The 14,505-nt window shown below is 40.8% G+C and overlaps 1 protein-coding gene across 3 annotated transcripts; it reads left to right on the plus strand.

The window, feature by feature from the left end:
• The first annotated feature begins 1,550 nt into the window (after positions 1–1,550).
• Positions 1,551–13,315, plus strand: znf395b (zinc finger protein 395b). 3 transcript variants are annotated; one of them, XM_041065100.1, is made up of 10 exons: positions 1,551–1,792; positions 4,373–4,551; positions 5,195–5,382; positions 5,466–5,578; positions 7,266–7,465; positions 7,645–7,745; positions 8,462–8,753; positions 11,450–11,545; positions 11,758–11,864; positions 12,424–13,315. In XM_041065100.1, exons 2-10 carry the CDS (start codon positions 4,420–4,422, stop codon positions 12,533–12,535), a joined length of 1,341 nt encoding a protein of 446 aa, XP_040921034.1. In that variant the 5' UTR covers positions 1,551–1,792; positions 4,373–4,419; the 3' UTR covers positions 12,536–13,315. The 3 variants fall into 3 exon arrangements, with proteins under 3 accessions (XP_040921034.1, XP_040921036.1, XP_040921033.1); XM_041065102.1 differs by having other exon boundaries at positions 5,466–5,572; positions 8,459–8,753; XM_041065099.1 differs by having other exon boundaries at positions 1,552–1,792; positions 8,459–8,753.
• Positions 13,316–14,505: the final 1,190 nt, after the last annotated feature.

Below are 14,505 nucleotides of genomic sequence, written 5' to 3' on the forward strand. Positions count from 1 at the left end.
CTAAATCAATACTAAGGATTTCTTCTTCAAACTTTAACCATTGCTTGTTTAGTTGTGAATATTTCACTTTACAGAGAAATAATTAAGAATTTAAATCAAGTTTTTAAGGGCAATAAGTCCCTAAACCTAAAAGCAATGAAATTTCAAATAAACAACTGTGACTAAAAATGCTCTGAGCCTTGAAATTAGTTTTCTGCAGAATGCAATGTGTCTCAACTTCAGGATAATATGTGCTACCTGTTCACCAGTCAGTATTTTCTTCAGTAACTAGCTGGGAGGTACTCACACAATGTTTCTTTGAAGAAAATTCAGGAGTTCAGTAGTTACCATTAACAAGCATTTTAGTCTAAAATATCTGAAACGCTATTGGACGAATGGTAATGAATTTTGTCCAGACATTCATGTTCCTCAGAGGATGACGTCCACTGGCTTTGGTGATCCCCTGACTTTTCCTCTAGTGGCTCCATGAGGTTGACTTTCTTTCTTTTTTCTTTTTTTGGTGAATTTTCCCTCTGACAGTTAAAATCATTACACCTATTGTACATTAACACTTAATGTCTTGTTAAAATCCACTGCACTCTAGTTTCTATAAACGTTTACTTGGTAACTCCTGCTATGTAAATCCATTATCTGTTCATGATATCAATCTCAATCCACCAAACCAGTCAAGGCAGTTCCCAGTGGGCCTGACGAGGTTACGCGGTGTCATTAATAAATGAATTAGGAAAGGGAGGAATTCTGTCTGGTTTGGGAATCAGATTGGGACTAGGACTCTCTCTCTCTCTCTCTCTCTCTCTCTCTCTCTCTCTCTCTCTCTCTGCCTGTGACTGTGTCAGTGCTCAGACCCTAAAATCCCTGCTGACTGGATGTCTGGTGGAAAGGGTGCAGACAGCCAACACTAATCCGGTCTCTCAAACACACACAGAAACACACAGAAAAGTCGTGTTTGATCTCTACGTGGGCAATTTCTCATGTGATGTTGTGGGCTGATATTCTGTACACCATGGAGCCAGCACTTTTATTATTTTTAAGCTATTTGCGTTTTTTTAATTACAATTGGTGGTGCTTGAATGGGTCCAATCACTGATCTGTTGTTTCTTTTTATAATTATAATAATTTAATAGGACAGATTAATAGCATGTTACAGATAAGTAACACGTTTTTACATACTGCTTACAATACCTTACTTTACACATTTGCTATTATATCTATTTTACATATACATTACATTATATATACAGCGTATTTACATTAATAATTGTATGGTATCTAATAAAATGTATTACTAATTGTAATTCCAGTGCAATGCATTTTTATGCTGAAGAGTCGACTTCTAATTTCATATTATCTGTTTATTTATTAAGAACAGAATCCAAACCATCAGCAACATTTCTGATGCTATACAACTGAGAGACATCAGATAAATAATCATACAGATTTGCAGCCTGAGACAGACAGACAGACAGACAGGCAGATAGGCAGGCAGACAGGCAGATAGGCAGGCAGACAGGCAGACAGAGGGAGGATGCTGCTGCCGCTGCTGCCGCTGCTGCTCTGGTAACCCCTCACCTAGATCATCCTCTTGTGCACGGCGCGCTGCAGGCTGATATCTCTGCGCTCTGCCCAGCTGTCACCCCCGGCATTGGTCCACCAAGCAGACACACGTAGGCGCGTATCCGACCGACCAACCCCCTTTTCCCCCGGCAGACTGAAGAGCCGGCGAGCGGCGGGACAGCCAGGCAGCTAAGACCCGCTGCTGCAGCTCCGACGGGACGAGGTCTCCACCGGCCGAGTGAGTACATGTAAACACGTTGTTTTTCTTAGGTTCTTGTTTTTGTTTGGTTTTGTTTTGTAGCGAAAACAGGAAAAATATTGTTTTTCTTTAACGATGTGAGCTGGGGGAGGAAGGGGAGGGAGGGGGGTGTTTCTCCTGATCTCAGTCTGCGTTGCCGGGTGGAGATCAGTGATGTAGTTGAGGCGTGATAAACTGTGACTTCTGCTCGGTTATTATCCCGAAACTCATCATCACCGCCGCCACTATAAACAATGTTAATTATATATCAATTTTAAAAAAGTGCTACCTGCTTCCTTTGAAGCTCCGCCGTCGTGTGTAACTTGTATCAAATGTGCAGCAGCTTATTCATAACGACCAACACATATTTCACTGCTTCATGTTGAAGTGCGTGTGGTTTAACATATGAAAGACGCGATTATGAGTCTGTGAGTTTGATTTCAGCTGCGTTTACCTCTACTACATCAGTGGGTGGATGACGCTATTATTATTTATTTATTTATTTATTTATAATTTTAGCAATAGTGTTTATACATACTACAGTTTCGTCCTTGTATTTTATCCATGCACCATGTGTTATTTGTGTGATTTCACTCTTTACTGCGTGTTATAAATAAGCTTATTTTCAGCCTCACTCCCTCGTCCAGCTCAGACCCTCCCGGCGAAACTCGTGTCTGAACACGTTGTCAGAAAGGGGGTGTGTACCTGAGAATAAGAGCTCAGCCAATGAGCTGCAGCACCCCGCCTACACTGTGGCGCTTGTTTACTACAGATACTCGGCGCTGATTGGTGGAAAGGTCGGGGAAAATCGGGCTTTATGCTGCGTTCGGGTCCACAGGAAGGAGTCGGAGATTAGAGCTTCGGGGTTGAAAGCTGTGTATATTAGAAGGTTTTAAGCGAGTAAACAACTTGAGAACTTGGCACTGGATCCCCACTTCACTTAAGTAATAACGGTCAATTCCTCTCATAATAGGTTATTTACGTTATTGAAAAAAAATCTGTCAAATAATGTTCTTATCAATCAATTAATCATTTGAAATTAGTGACAAATCCTCCTCACAAATAACAGTATAAAACACAAAGATATTCAGTTCACATCAATGTAAAACTGAGAAAAGCAGTTATACACTTCAGAATCTGAAATCAGAAAATATTTGGTATTTTTGCTTTACAAGATTAATCAGTTATCAAAATTTTTGTTAAAGGTGTGCTAAAAATGTCCAGTGTTTAATTTGAAGTTTAGTAAGTAATACAATGATTGGTAGAAGAATAGTGTTAAAAAGCTGAAAAGATTTTTAAGAAAGGAGAAAACACTAATAAGAGATCAATCAAAATGCAAAATAACGGATAAAGAATAGTGGATTTCAGGTAAACGCTCAGAGAAACCAGATCCGTACTCCAAATCCTTTTTTGCTGTCAAAACAACCACAAAAATGTTTGGACAGGGGGTCCGTTCGGGTCATATTGGGGGCATGGGTGAGACGTTCACAGTATTTATGCAGCACTTAGACCTGCTTTATAATCCAAAAAGACATGGAATCTCACTTTCTACAACATGGGACCTTTTTTTAAGGGAATGTATTTACTTTTGCTGTAATGTGAACTCAGATGTACTCAACTAGTTAAAGTGGCTCATTTTGAACATGCATGTCTAGTATGAAGCAGCGGATCAGAACCGACAAGATTCTTCAGGAAACTCCAGTAACTGAGTTGAGTCCTGAATGCAGCATTGCCCCCATTTTACCTCGGTTGGAGGCAGCCCACAGTGAATGCACCCAAACGTCAGATTACGTCTGTGGGACTTGTTATCAGCGCTAACAGAGAAGACAGCAAAACTACAGCAAGATATGGGTTCAGCCGCAATCTAAATCCACACTCGTCTGTGTGAACTTCAAATTCCTGCAATAATTTTCAAATCTCCTGTGGTGTTTTTGCTCTGCACTGTCAGGCAGAGAGATGCAAGATGGAGTGAGTGTATGAGTGTATGCCAACACTCACTCGTTAGCAAAGCCGCTTCTGTTTAGATCAATGTATTTATTCATCATAAGAAGCATTTATCATTTGATGCCATAGAGCATATTCTCTCCAGCTGAAAATAACCATTAACCATTAACAGTTATGGGGAATGTAATGAATATTAAAGTGATATAAACTTGTAGTTTGAAGGGACACGCCATTGATTTTACACATGAAGGTCAGGTCTAGGAGAACTAGGCTGCTTGTGAGAACGGTTGTAAAATGTCCACTCTGTTCTGGAGGGGCTTTGTCGAGTCTGAGGAAACAACCCTGATGATGTCATTAGGGTTATTAAGGGAAATGTAGGATTCACTGCCAATCTCAACCCATGCCAGATACTAAACGTCAGGATATCTTGACACCTGCTGCTTTGATTTTGACCTCTTTTTGTTTTTTTTAAACCTCTTCTTGTGAGTTCCCCAGTTTTATCAAAGTTCAGTAATAAAGTGCTGGGGTGCTCCCTTTAGGCACGTTTAGGAATATTTCACTGTGGTAGAAACAATAATGGAGTCAGATAATTGGATTGGTTCAAGTCTCATGTTATCCCTGTTGTCTTGTCTGCAGGGAGGTGTGACACTGTGCTGAGTCCCCTCACTGCATGCAGCAGCACCATGGCAGCTATGAGACCTGAGTACAGAGCTGGAGCAGGGCCAGACGGGAGGGCGGCGTGCCCGTCGGGACTACAGACCTGCATCTCTACAACGACGCACAACAGCAACGGGCCTGACGTGCAGCAGACTCGGGTGAGTTGACTTTGAGGGGCGAGACTCCCATTCAGAAAATAAATGTATTGTTTTCCTAGTGTGTATTTATTGATGCTGATGTTGTTTAGGTGAGTTAGGTGAGGTGTCAATCATCTGAACTGATTCATTTACTGATTCGTTCATTTAAAACCTTCTAAATACGTCTGTCAGCAGAGAGTAATATGCAACATGGTGCTATTAACTTCTGTAGTTAATGCATCATGTTGTAGGTGCACTAATAAAAGCATGACAGTGAGCAATCCTTACTGAGACAAAGGAAGTTCTCCCACAAATGGGTTCAACATTTCTTTCCCCTGTGTTAGATGTAATTCACTGCTTGGTCAGAGGTTGGCAGCCGCTTCCTTTTCACACTGTTTCACTGGCAGATCGTGCTGTCGGCAGGCAGGACGCCACAGATGGACAGGAAACTGTTTTATTCATCGCAACAGCAAGACTCAGTTGCAGGATATCAAAGACTCATGTAAACAGCTTAGCCCAAGTAAGGTCTAAACAGAGTATGTATGTCCATATCAGCTTCCATTGATTCACCGCCTGGAAGGGTAATGCTGAAGTGAACCAGAGCAAGACACAAAAACCATAACTTTTAACTGGGACCTCATTATTGTGCTACTTCTGTTTAAAGGTGTGTGCGCAGAGCTGTGTTCAGACTGAGAAAGCATTCACAGAGAGCGGGCGCCACAACAACAAAACGTCAGTTCACCTGCAGAGAGAGGGTGAGCGAGGCTGGAGCAACCTAGCCACTCCCCTGCAAACTGTGGCACCCACAATGCACCTCAGCAACGTGTCAGCTACTGGAGAGGCACCGTACAGGTGAGGGGTATTTAACAGTGTAAGAGTGTGAGTGTGGACTTTACCACACCAGTCTAATGCTATTTCTTGCATGTTGTTTCCAGCTTCCGCAGCCCAGAGTCGGTGGAGATGGACGAGATCATGGCCGCCATGGTTCTGACCAGTCTGTCCTGTAGCCCTGTGGTCCAGAGTCCTCCACAGACAGATCCAGGGCCAGGTCTGTCTCAGCTTGTCAACACACAGACTCACTAGTGTCTCTGCTGTTTTCAGTACCACTTCAGGACGTATAAGTTGTGACTAATGGATTTATTAATGGTTAACGGATAATTTACTGGTGTTTTAAACACCATTTAAAAGACATGATAAAGAACAAATTTTGTGTTGTCATATTATGAAAAATCCCTTTGGCTGTCCTTCCTGTCTGATAATAGAGGAGTTATAGATGTTGGTAATGGGTTTCTCGCTTTCTAATAAACCACAAAGCCATTAGTGATATATGTTAATAAGTAATTAATTAAGCGTTTGGCTAATCAAGTCTGCAGTTTTGATGGTTAATAAGTTGCTAATATATATTTTGGTCCAGGGAAGTGGTCAGTCATCTCACTGGTCAAAGTATTCACAACCTGGCAACCCAAAAGTTGTTCATATTGCCATTTGAGGTAGCAATCTCTAAAGATTTAGTAAATGATTTAATAACTAAACTAATATAACTTAATAAAGCTTTAGTCTCAAAAAACCCTTTATAAAGAGCACCTTATTAGAAGCTGATGCTTTGGTTTCAGTCTGCAGAAGCAGACTGCTAACCTTGCAAAAACCAGATTAAGAGTCTTATGAGCTATGTTAGCAAAGCAGGATTTATGGACCAGCTTTTCAGTATATTAGAGTCAAAATAAGCAGTAAGTAAGAAAAAGTAATATTATCCAATCAGTATGACATAAAGGAATATTTGCAAGGCTACTGCATGCAGTAAAACTAATAGAGGGTCCAAAGAAAGAACAGAATTTCCCCAATCAGCTCCCAGGAAACACATAGTGGATTTTTTTTTTTACAGTCAGATAAAAAGTCTTAAAGCCAGTAAACTGACATAGTCTCTAAAGTGCGCTAACATGAGCTAAACTTAGTTAGCAATAGGTGTTATAATCTATTGGTCACACCAGACCAAGTAAGGTTGTAGTAGCACAGCATGTGACTGCACTGAATCACTTAAATCATGACCATTTTTATTTTGAATTTTCTGGTCACAAGCTCCTTTTGCAAGCTCAGTGAATAAATCAGTCATTCATCAATCAGAAGTCCATCATTACTGCTCTATTCTCATGTATTTATAAAAAAAACTTGGCTGTAATGCCTGTAATCTTTGAAGAGGCCTATTTTCCTTGTTTAAACTTGAATAATCTGAGCATATTTGCCTGAATAACAAATAGATTATGTACTAATAGCAAGTTGCTATTTTTAATTTATTTGTTTTTGGCAAGGTGATAAACGAAATATTACTAAATAGGGGATGGAGCAAAGAGGGAGGAAAGGGAGGCTAAAATGATGATAAAACTGTCTCAGGAAATAGATGCACGTCACAACCTTGGCTCTGGTGTGGGACACCTGCTGTTCTCTGTAGGATGGACAGAGAGGAGGCAGCGGAGATCAGTCCCAAATGCACAGGATCTATTTTCATCACAAAGGAACAGGGAATGTTTGAAATTTAAACCATAAGGTACATTTTCAGTGTGAACTCTTACTGCCGAGTTTGTGCAGGATTGAACCAGCCTCCGCTTAGTTATTTTTTTTAACAGTGAAAAACTAGGAGAGTCTGTTTACAGTATTTACATCTTTACAGTACTGAGAGAAAACAGGTCGAGACAAGAGGAAGTTTTTAAAAACTTACTGTGAATCCTCCTGTTTTCCAGCTGGCTCATCATCGTCAGCTGACATGGAGTGTGGTGGTGGTGAGCTCTCTGACAGTGGCAGCAGTGGCTACTGGAGCTGGGACCATGGTAACGTGAGCCCCACCCCCTCGCCGTCAGTCACCGAGATGGACAGCAGCCCAGATGAAGGCCTACACATGGATCTGGAGCAGGGAGAGGAGCTTAATGCCAAAAAGCCAAAGGTACATAGCTGTACACGACCCTTTAAAAAAGTTTTACTGATGAAGTTGTGGCTCCATATGATGGAAATTGTTGCCATAGAAACTTCTTGCCATAGAAAAGACTGACACTGTTTTCTCTCTCTTCACACTTTGTGTTTTTTTTTCTGTACTTTACCTGTGCTGTGTTCTGGCTTTCACAGAGCTCTTTCAGAGGTGTGTATAAGTGTCTGTGGCCCAGTTGTGGCAAGGTGCTTACATCTTCAGTCGGAATAAAGCGACACATCCGTGTGCTGCATCTGGGGTGAGCTGACATCTCAGTTACATGCTTAAGGACTAAAATTCTTTATACTAGAGTTGAAACAATACCTCAGTTTATGTACAGATATCACAGTGTTCCTTGTTTTGCTACCTTACAGACTGTAATTTCCCCTAAGCTGATTGAATTTATGTTATACTTTTTAAATTGATAGTTTAACTGTAACTGATTAGATACTGGAAATGAGGAAAAACTGTACCACATTCCCTCTAATATCATAGAACAATTAAATATTTAAATACTTATATAATTGAATACTCTGTGCTGTTCCTTATAGTATGTGATATTAGCTGCAGTTTCTTCAGTATGATACCAGTTTTGAGGTGTATTTTTAAAACAGGGAAGTCATGGAATTACATAGATATCTTTTTTGGGGGGGAATTATATCAATTGGTCACTCAAGGGACAAGTTTTCAGCTTCATATCTACCTTTTTTTGGCACTTCTCCATCGTAGTCTGGGGTGTAGTGGAAACCAGAAGCTGTAGCACTGTAGAACATTTCTGAGCTGAAAAACAACATTAAAAAAACAAGAGGGAATTAAATTTTTACTGACTGACTTCTCTGACTTAGTTGATAAAATATTTTTGAGATTGTGTATCTGGGCCACAGTGAGCGCTGCTTTCAGAAACACTCCAAACAAACAAGTCACTCTTTCTCTCTGTGTGTCCACCGGTCTGTCCCTGCCACACACACACAGCAGTGGGTCAGATCAGTCCCAGAGAGAGGAGGACTTCTACTACACCAAGATCTCCTGCGAGACTGTAGATGCCAGCTCTACTCCAGCTCCTTCCCAGCAGGCTCTGGGCCAGGCCTCGTCCTCTCATCTCAGCTGGGCCTCCTGTGGTTCTCCTCCAGGCTCAGGGCTCCAGATCCCCCCAGCTCACAGGCCCAGGTCCAACTCCAGCTCTGGGCTGGGCCCGAGCAGGCCCAGTCCGCTCAGCCAGTCGGCCCCCAGCAGCTTTTGGCAGATTCACTCAGAGCATCTTTATCAGGTGGGTGCAGCAGTATTGCTCTCAGTGTCTGAGGGGTTTTGGCCTGCTGACTGTGATGACTATCAAACACTGGCAGAAAGAGCAACTTTAGGATAAGAGAAATAAATGAGTTGGAAGCCAAACTCAGTGCTAGTATCTTACAATATTTGGCTGCCAATAAATCCTCCTCAATGATCTGGATCATTTGAAAATGAAGTTATTTCTACTAAAAGTCAGCAAATAAAATGGAAATACCTAAACATATCAAAACACAGCACATTACATCACCCCATGTTTTCGTTTCTATTGGCACATGAAGAGTGTGTTAGCCATCAAAAAAAAGAAAGAAATCGTTTGACAATCAGTGCACCTGGTCAAGAAATGATGTCACACATAACCTCCTTAAAGCCACAGTGTGGTGTTTTTTCACTTCTCCTTTTGTGCTGATTAAACAAGATAGAATGTATTAATTAAGGGGCTTTTGAGGTGCTGTAGCTGGAGTTTGTTACCTTTGAACAGAGCCATGATATTGCTCAGTGCTATTGTAGATTATTTTATTCTGAATTGCAAACTGTTGTATTATGTAACCTCTTAACATTTGTCATATCAACATGCCAGAGGTTGCTCCCGGACCAAAACTAGTAAATATGTTTTATTAACATTGTTCTGTTTCATGTCCAGATGACTCGTTGATTAATTAGTGTTGTTTGGGTGGACTTCCCAGAATTTGAGTCATCTGGAAGAAGGGAGTGTTTTGCGGGATGAAATTTTTTGAGAGCGATGAAAAGAGACAGCACCGTCCTTGTTAGCATGAATTATTAAATGTCAGGCGTAGATTTTAGTGTGTGACTACAGGACTCTACCTTCCAAACATCACACTTTCCCACTGCCCAAATTCAAATGCCCATATTTCTTTTCCATGAAATCAAGGCTGTAAATGAAAACAAAAACAAATGTATCTTGTTTCCTTTTTCTACTAAATAGAAAAAAACAGACATTATCTTGATTTTCCTGGAGTTCCTGTGCTGGAGTCTCATGTTATATTCTCATGGTGTTGTTCCAGAGGTTCTCCTTACCCAGCGCCCCCATGCAGATACCCCTCTAACGAGCCAATGAGCTACAACTTTGTTTATGCATCACAAAGCAGCACATTTTACTGGTGACCTGCATTTACCCTGTACCACTGAGCATGTAAATGGATGCTTTGTGACAGTGAGAGACTAAGCTGTCGGCTTGCTCGCTCCCCCAAGGAGACTAGATCCAAAGCAGCCTGTAAAAGGCAGAAAAACACTACAGGAATTCTTCCAGCGTAGTAGTACAGGAGCTAAGACTCGATTTACACATATCCATGCCCACTTTGAATTTAGCCAGCCTATCAACTCTCTAAAAAATTTCCCCAGCAAATTGAAAAAACAACCATGACATGTATTTTTTTTTGCATGTTTCGTGTGATACAGATGTTAGAGAATGTGTCCTTTTTGAACCACATTTGTCTTTAATTTCCTCATGAACATAGAAATCTGTTGGGGTTCTGCCTGAGCAAGAGAGCGGGGTGAACTGTGGGTCACCGTCTCTGGTGAAGCAGTGTCTCTGTGTGTGTCATGGCTGCTGGAGGCTTGTGGCTTGAAATGCCTTACAACAGCGTTTTGTTTTTTTTTTTTCTGATGTAGGCACACTCTCTGTTGCTGCCAGGGTTAACACAATGTACGTTTAGAATCATCAAGTTTGGTTTTGTGGTTATTAGTTCACTTTCTGCAAGATTTCTCCACCCACTTCTGCCTACACTGTGGGGCAGGGTGTTAGGAATGTGCTTTGTTCAGAGAGCTCAGGGTTGCTCAGGGAGGAGAAATAGGGCAGAGGAATGGGAACAACTTCACAGGAAAAGATTTAATGTGTCACGATGCCTGTTTGTTACAGCAAATGGATAGAATCAAAAGCCAAGACTTGATCATTTGTGGCTGACATGAGGGGGACTAAATCTGTGTTTCAACCTTAGAAAATTGGTGCGTTGTTGTCGTGTCTCTGGAACCTAACAGATGGTCAGTGTAAGTTGGCTAGTATGCTCATCGCTCTTGGTGCTAGTTATAACTGGGGCAAGAGCTTCCTGTAGCAGTATGAGTGTAAACTTACACTCCTGCATATTATTAAAGGTTGAAGTTATTTCAATGGATCAAATGACAATGTGCGACGTGAAATGTGTCGCTTGTAGTGACAAACCTACAAAATCAATCCCCAACTCAGCAGCTTCCACCCACTAAATGGAGAGTTTTAGCATCTTTTAGCTCATTGTTTTGGTTTTACCACAACGCAACCACAATGTTCAGCACCAAGCAGCAAAAAGACAAAGTTAGAAACTAGCAGGTGAAAATAGTAACAGCAAAAGAGCCATATGCGACTAAAACTGAGCTCAAGGAAGAGTGAATATTTGCCTTAGTTATGTCTGTTGCTCAAAAACACTATCCCAAATGAAATCGAGTGTTGCTTCATGACTGCTGGGTGTACAAATAAGCCATATCTGTTGTCTTACATGTTTGCTATATCAACTGGAACTATGTTAATAAACCAGATTATGTCAGTGTTGTGTTTACACTGTTTATTCTGCCCCCAAGTGGCCAAGAAATCAGTTAAAGCAGGTTTAAGTTTCTTTAGTACCAAAAAGGAAACGTCCTGCAGATATGCTGATTCATGTGTTGCGTCCTGTTCTTTGCTCTTTGTAGGCCTGTAGCCCCGTCCAGGTATCCGTGGCCCCCAGAAGCCCTGGCTGCCAGGGCTGGACACCTGCCGCCTCTGTTTCCGGCCACAGTAACACTGCAGTAGGTCTACTGTCCTATTTGTCTGTCATTGTGTGTGTGCTTGCCTGCTTGCCTGACTGTTGGTGTATTTGTTGTTTTTTTTTCTTTAGTTTTTGCCACTGTTATAAATCGCCATGTCTGACACTGACATACAGTATTTAGGCAATGTCCATATTCTGTGTTTCTACATTTGAGATGCTGTTTTCATGATTCTTGTGGTTCTGTCTCCTCAGATGGTGAAACCTCGCTGCCGGTCTGTCAGTGTTGGGGAACAGTGGCTCCAGCAGAACAGGCTGCAGCCTATGAGTGCATCGCCATCCCGCACTCACTGCTCCTTCAGGTGAGACACCTGAGTTTGTTACTGTTCAGTGTCTCATGTGATCAACAGAAATGCATGATAACATAAAGACCGTAAGTCAAACCTAAAAGCTAACCTTGCAAATATGCAACATTGTAGACTCTAAACTGAATTTATATTATGTTACAGGGCATTTCAAACCTTATATGAGGTTTTTCATATTTAATCTCTCTTAATAATGTTTACAATTTCCACACCTAAGTCCCATAAATGAATATATTTTAGCTTCAGTTTTCCCAAACCTCAACAATTCAGGAATGAATCTTAACAAATAAAGCCTTATTGATCTAGGTCCACAGCTTTCCGTTTAAATTCCAGTATCTGCCCTCTATCTGTCTCCTCCAGATTATCATTTTATTGCTCACTTTGCGACTGTCTGTAAAATCACATTTACATGGCTCAGCCAGAGGAGATAGAACTGATTCAATCATCTCTCCATTTGTTATCGGTCTATTTTCCCACACTCGTTTTTTATATAGATTGATCACTTCGAGTGTGCGTGTGGTACTCATCCTCACAATTTGTGGCTTTCCATCTGCAGGAAGGGTCGCGGGGAGGCCAAAAAGTGCCGCAAGGTGTACGGAGTGGAACGCAAGGATCAGTGGTGCACCGCCTGCCGCTGGAAAAAAGCCTGCCAGCGCTTCCCTGACTAAAAACAGTTGCGTGATGAAGAGAGAGAGAGCGTGAGAGACAAAGAGGTGGATGGATGGATGAGTGATAAAAGAGACCTTTATCAAAAAGAGGATATAAATCAGGGCCTGAGAGCATCAAGAAAAACAACTGTTCTTTTATTACGTGTTTTTTTTTTTTCCTTACTCAGCCTGTTTTGTTTCTTTCCTAAAGGAATGGAAGTTGACTTTTCTGTATCTTTGTAACTTGATCCTGAGAACTGAAGTCTGCGATGGTGCCAACTGTTGACTGACTTTGACCATGTGATGTGCTAAACCTACAATACTCTCCTCCTTTATCCAAAGGTCTTATTATTGCCCCTGTAGCTCCACTTTATTAGACTGATACTTGGTTGTTTTCTTTATTCAGCCCTCTCTTCCAGTGGTTACACAGTGATTATGATGTACAATATATTGTGTACTTTGAGTTACATATGAGTATTTTATACCTTTTTTTTATCGTCTTGTTCTGCCCAGTTGTTGGGCAGATTATTTCTTGGAATTTTCATGTTTTTTGGCACTTTGTTGGAATATAAACTCACAAGAATAAGCTACATTTGGTTTGACTCAACCAAGTTCCTTCCATGAAATGGATTTCCTTCCTGCCCATGTTGTTGGCATACGACCAGTGTTATATGGTTTTACCCAAGAAGCTATGGAGTCATAGCAATGGGACTAGCATTAGGGGAATATGTTTGTAATAGCAATAAAAAAAAAAAAGAGGAAATATATTGTCAAACACATTAAAACGCACTGAGAATTTGAGATGCTTTTTTGTTATTTTTTGATTTTTTTGCATGACAGTCCACAAAAGAAATAGCAAACTATTTTATTGTAGTTTTCTCTATACACATTTTGTATGAAGACTCAGAACAATGGTATAATGTTAGAAATGTGGTCTGAAATGTACACTGTATTCACAAATTCAATTTTTTGTGTTAAGAGTTTGACAGAGAGCCGCACAAGCACACACACATGCACGTGCACAGTCACACAAAAAAAACACACACTGCAATCACTCACACACTCATATGCATACATTATTACATCTCTTAATCAAACACTAGTAAACACTATTAAGATGCAACATAATGGATGTGAGCCGCTTGTGGAGAAAAATATCTTGATGGCTGAAGAGATGACCATGTTTTTTCACCCAAGCAGAAACATCCTTTCCTGTATAATAATGGCCATAGTTGACGCGCAGGGTTCATCCTATTCCTCTGTTCTTAAATGGTGCATTAAGGTGGGGATTTTCAGGGCTGAGGTCATTTAGACCTCCTTTCTCATTTTACAGTGCAATACACACCCAATGACCCTGGAAGTTTCCAGATTCATGCACTTAAGTACAACGTGACATGAACGGCTCTGCAAAAAGCCCCGGGTGGAGTAACGTTTGAGGACTGACTGGGGATTAGTTTCTTTTTTACTCCTGAGTTCCGCCTTAGCAACACTTTCAATTATTGCCCCCTCATTTCCATAATTACAGGGAAAGTAAGGGACTGTATGAAAATTATAAGAGGGGAAGGAGGGTCAGAATTGTGGAAAGGTTTAGTATTCTTTACCACAGATTTCTAATTATTATTGTTCCATCATTTTAATATTTGGAGAGTGTGGAATGAAAATAACAGTGTTCAAGTCAGCTGTCTCCCCAGTTTATTCATTCAGTAATAACCTAAAAGTGGCAGTAATATTTAACATTGAGTCTTTTGTCAAAAACTGGGCAATTTATAATTCCACCTCTATTATGAGCACAGGCAGCTACAATGAGCAGTTACCTAAATTTGTCCAATCAAATGTAATTTGGGGTGACGAGGTAGTCGCAATAATCCTATCAAACAGCCCTTGACTGGTAACTAGCCAGCTGTTAAACTGCGAAAACAGCGATTGATCCAATCACATCTAAAGAATTAGATTTAAATTGCAACAAAACCCTGCCTGCTTATTCAGTTTCA

The sequence above is a fragment of the Toxotes jaculatrix genome, chromosome 19 (assembly GCF_017976425.1).
Source record: "Toxotes jaculatrix isolate fToxJac2 chromosome 19, fToxJac2.pri, whole genome shotgun sequence".
In the NCBI taxonomy this organism is placed as follows: Eukaryota; Metazoa; Chordata; class Actinopteri; family Toxotidae; genus Toxotes; species Toxotes jaculatrix.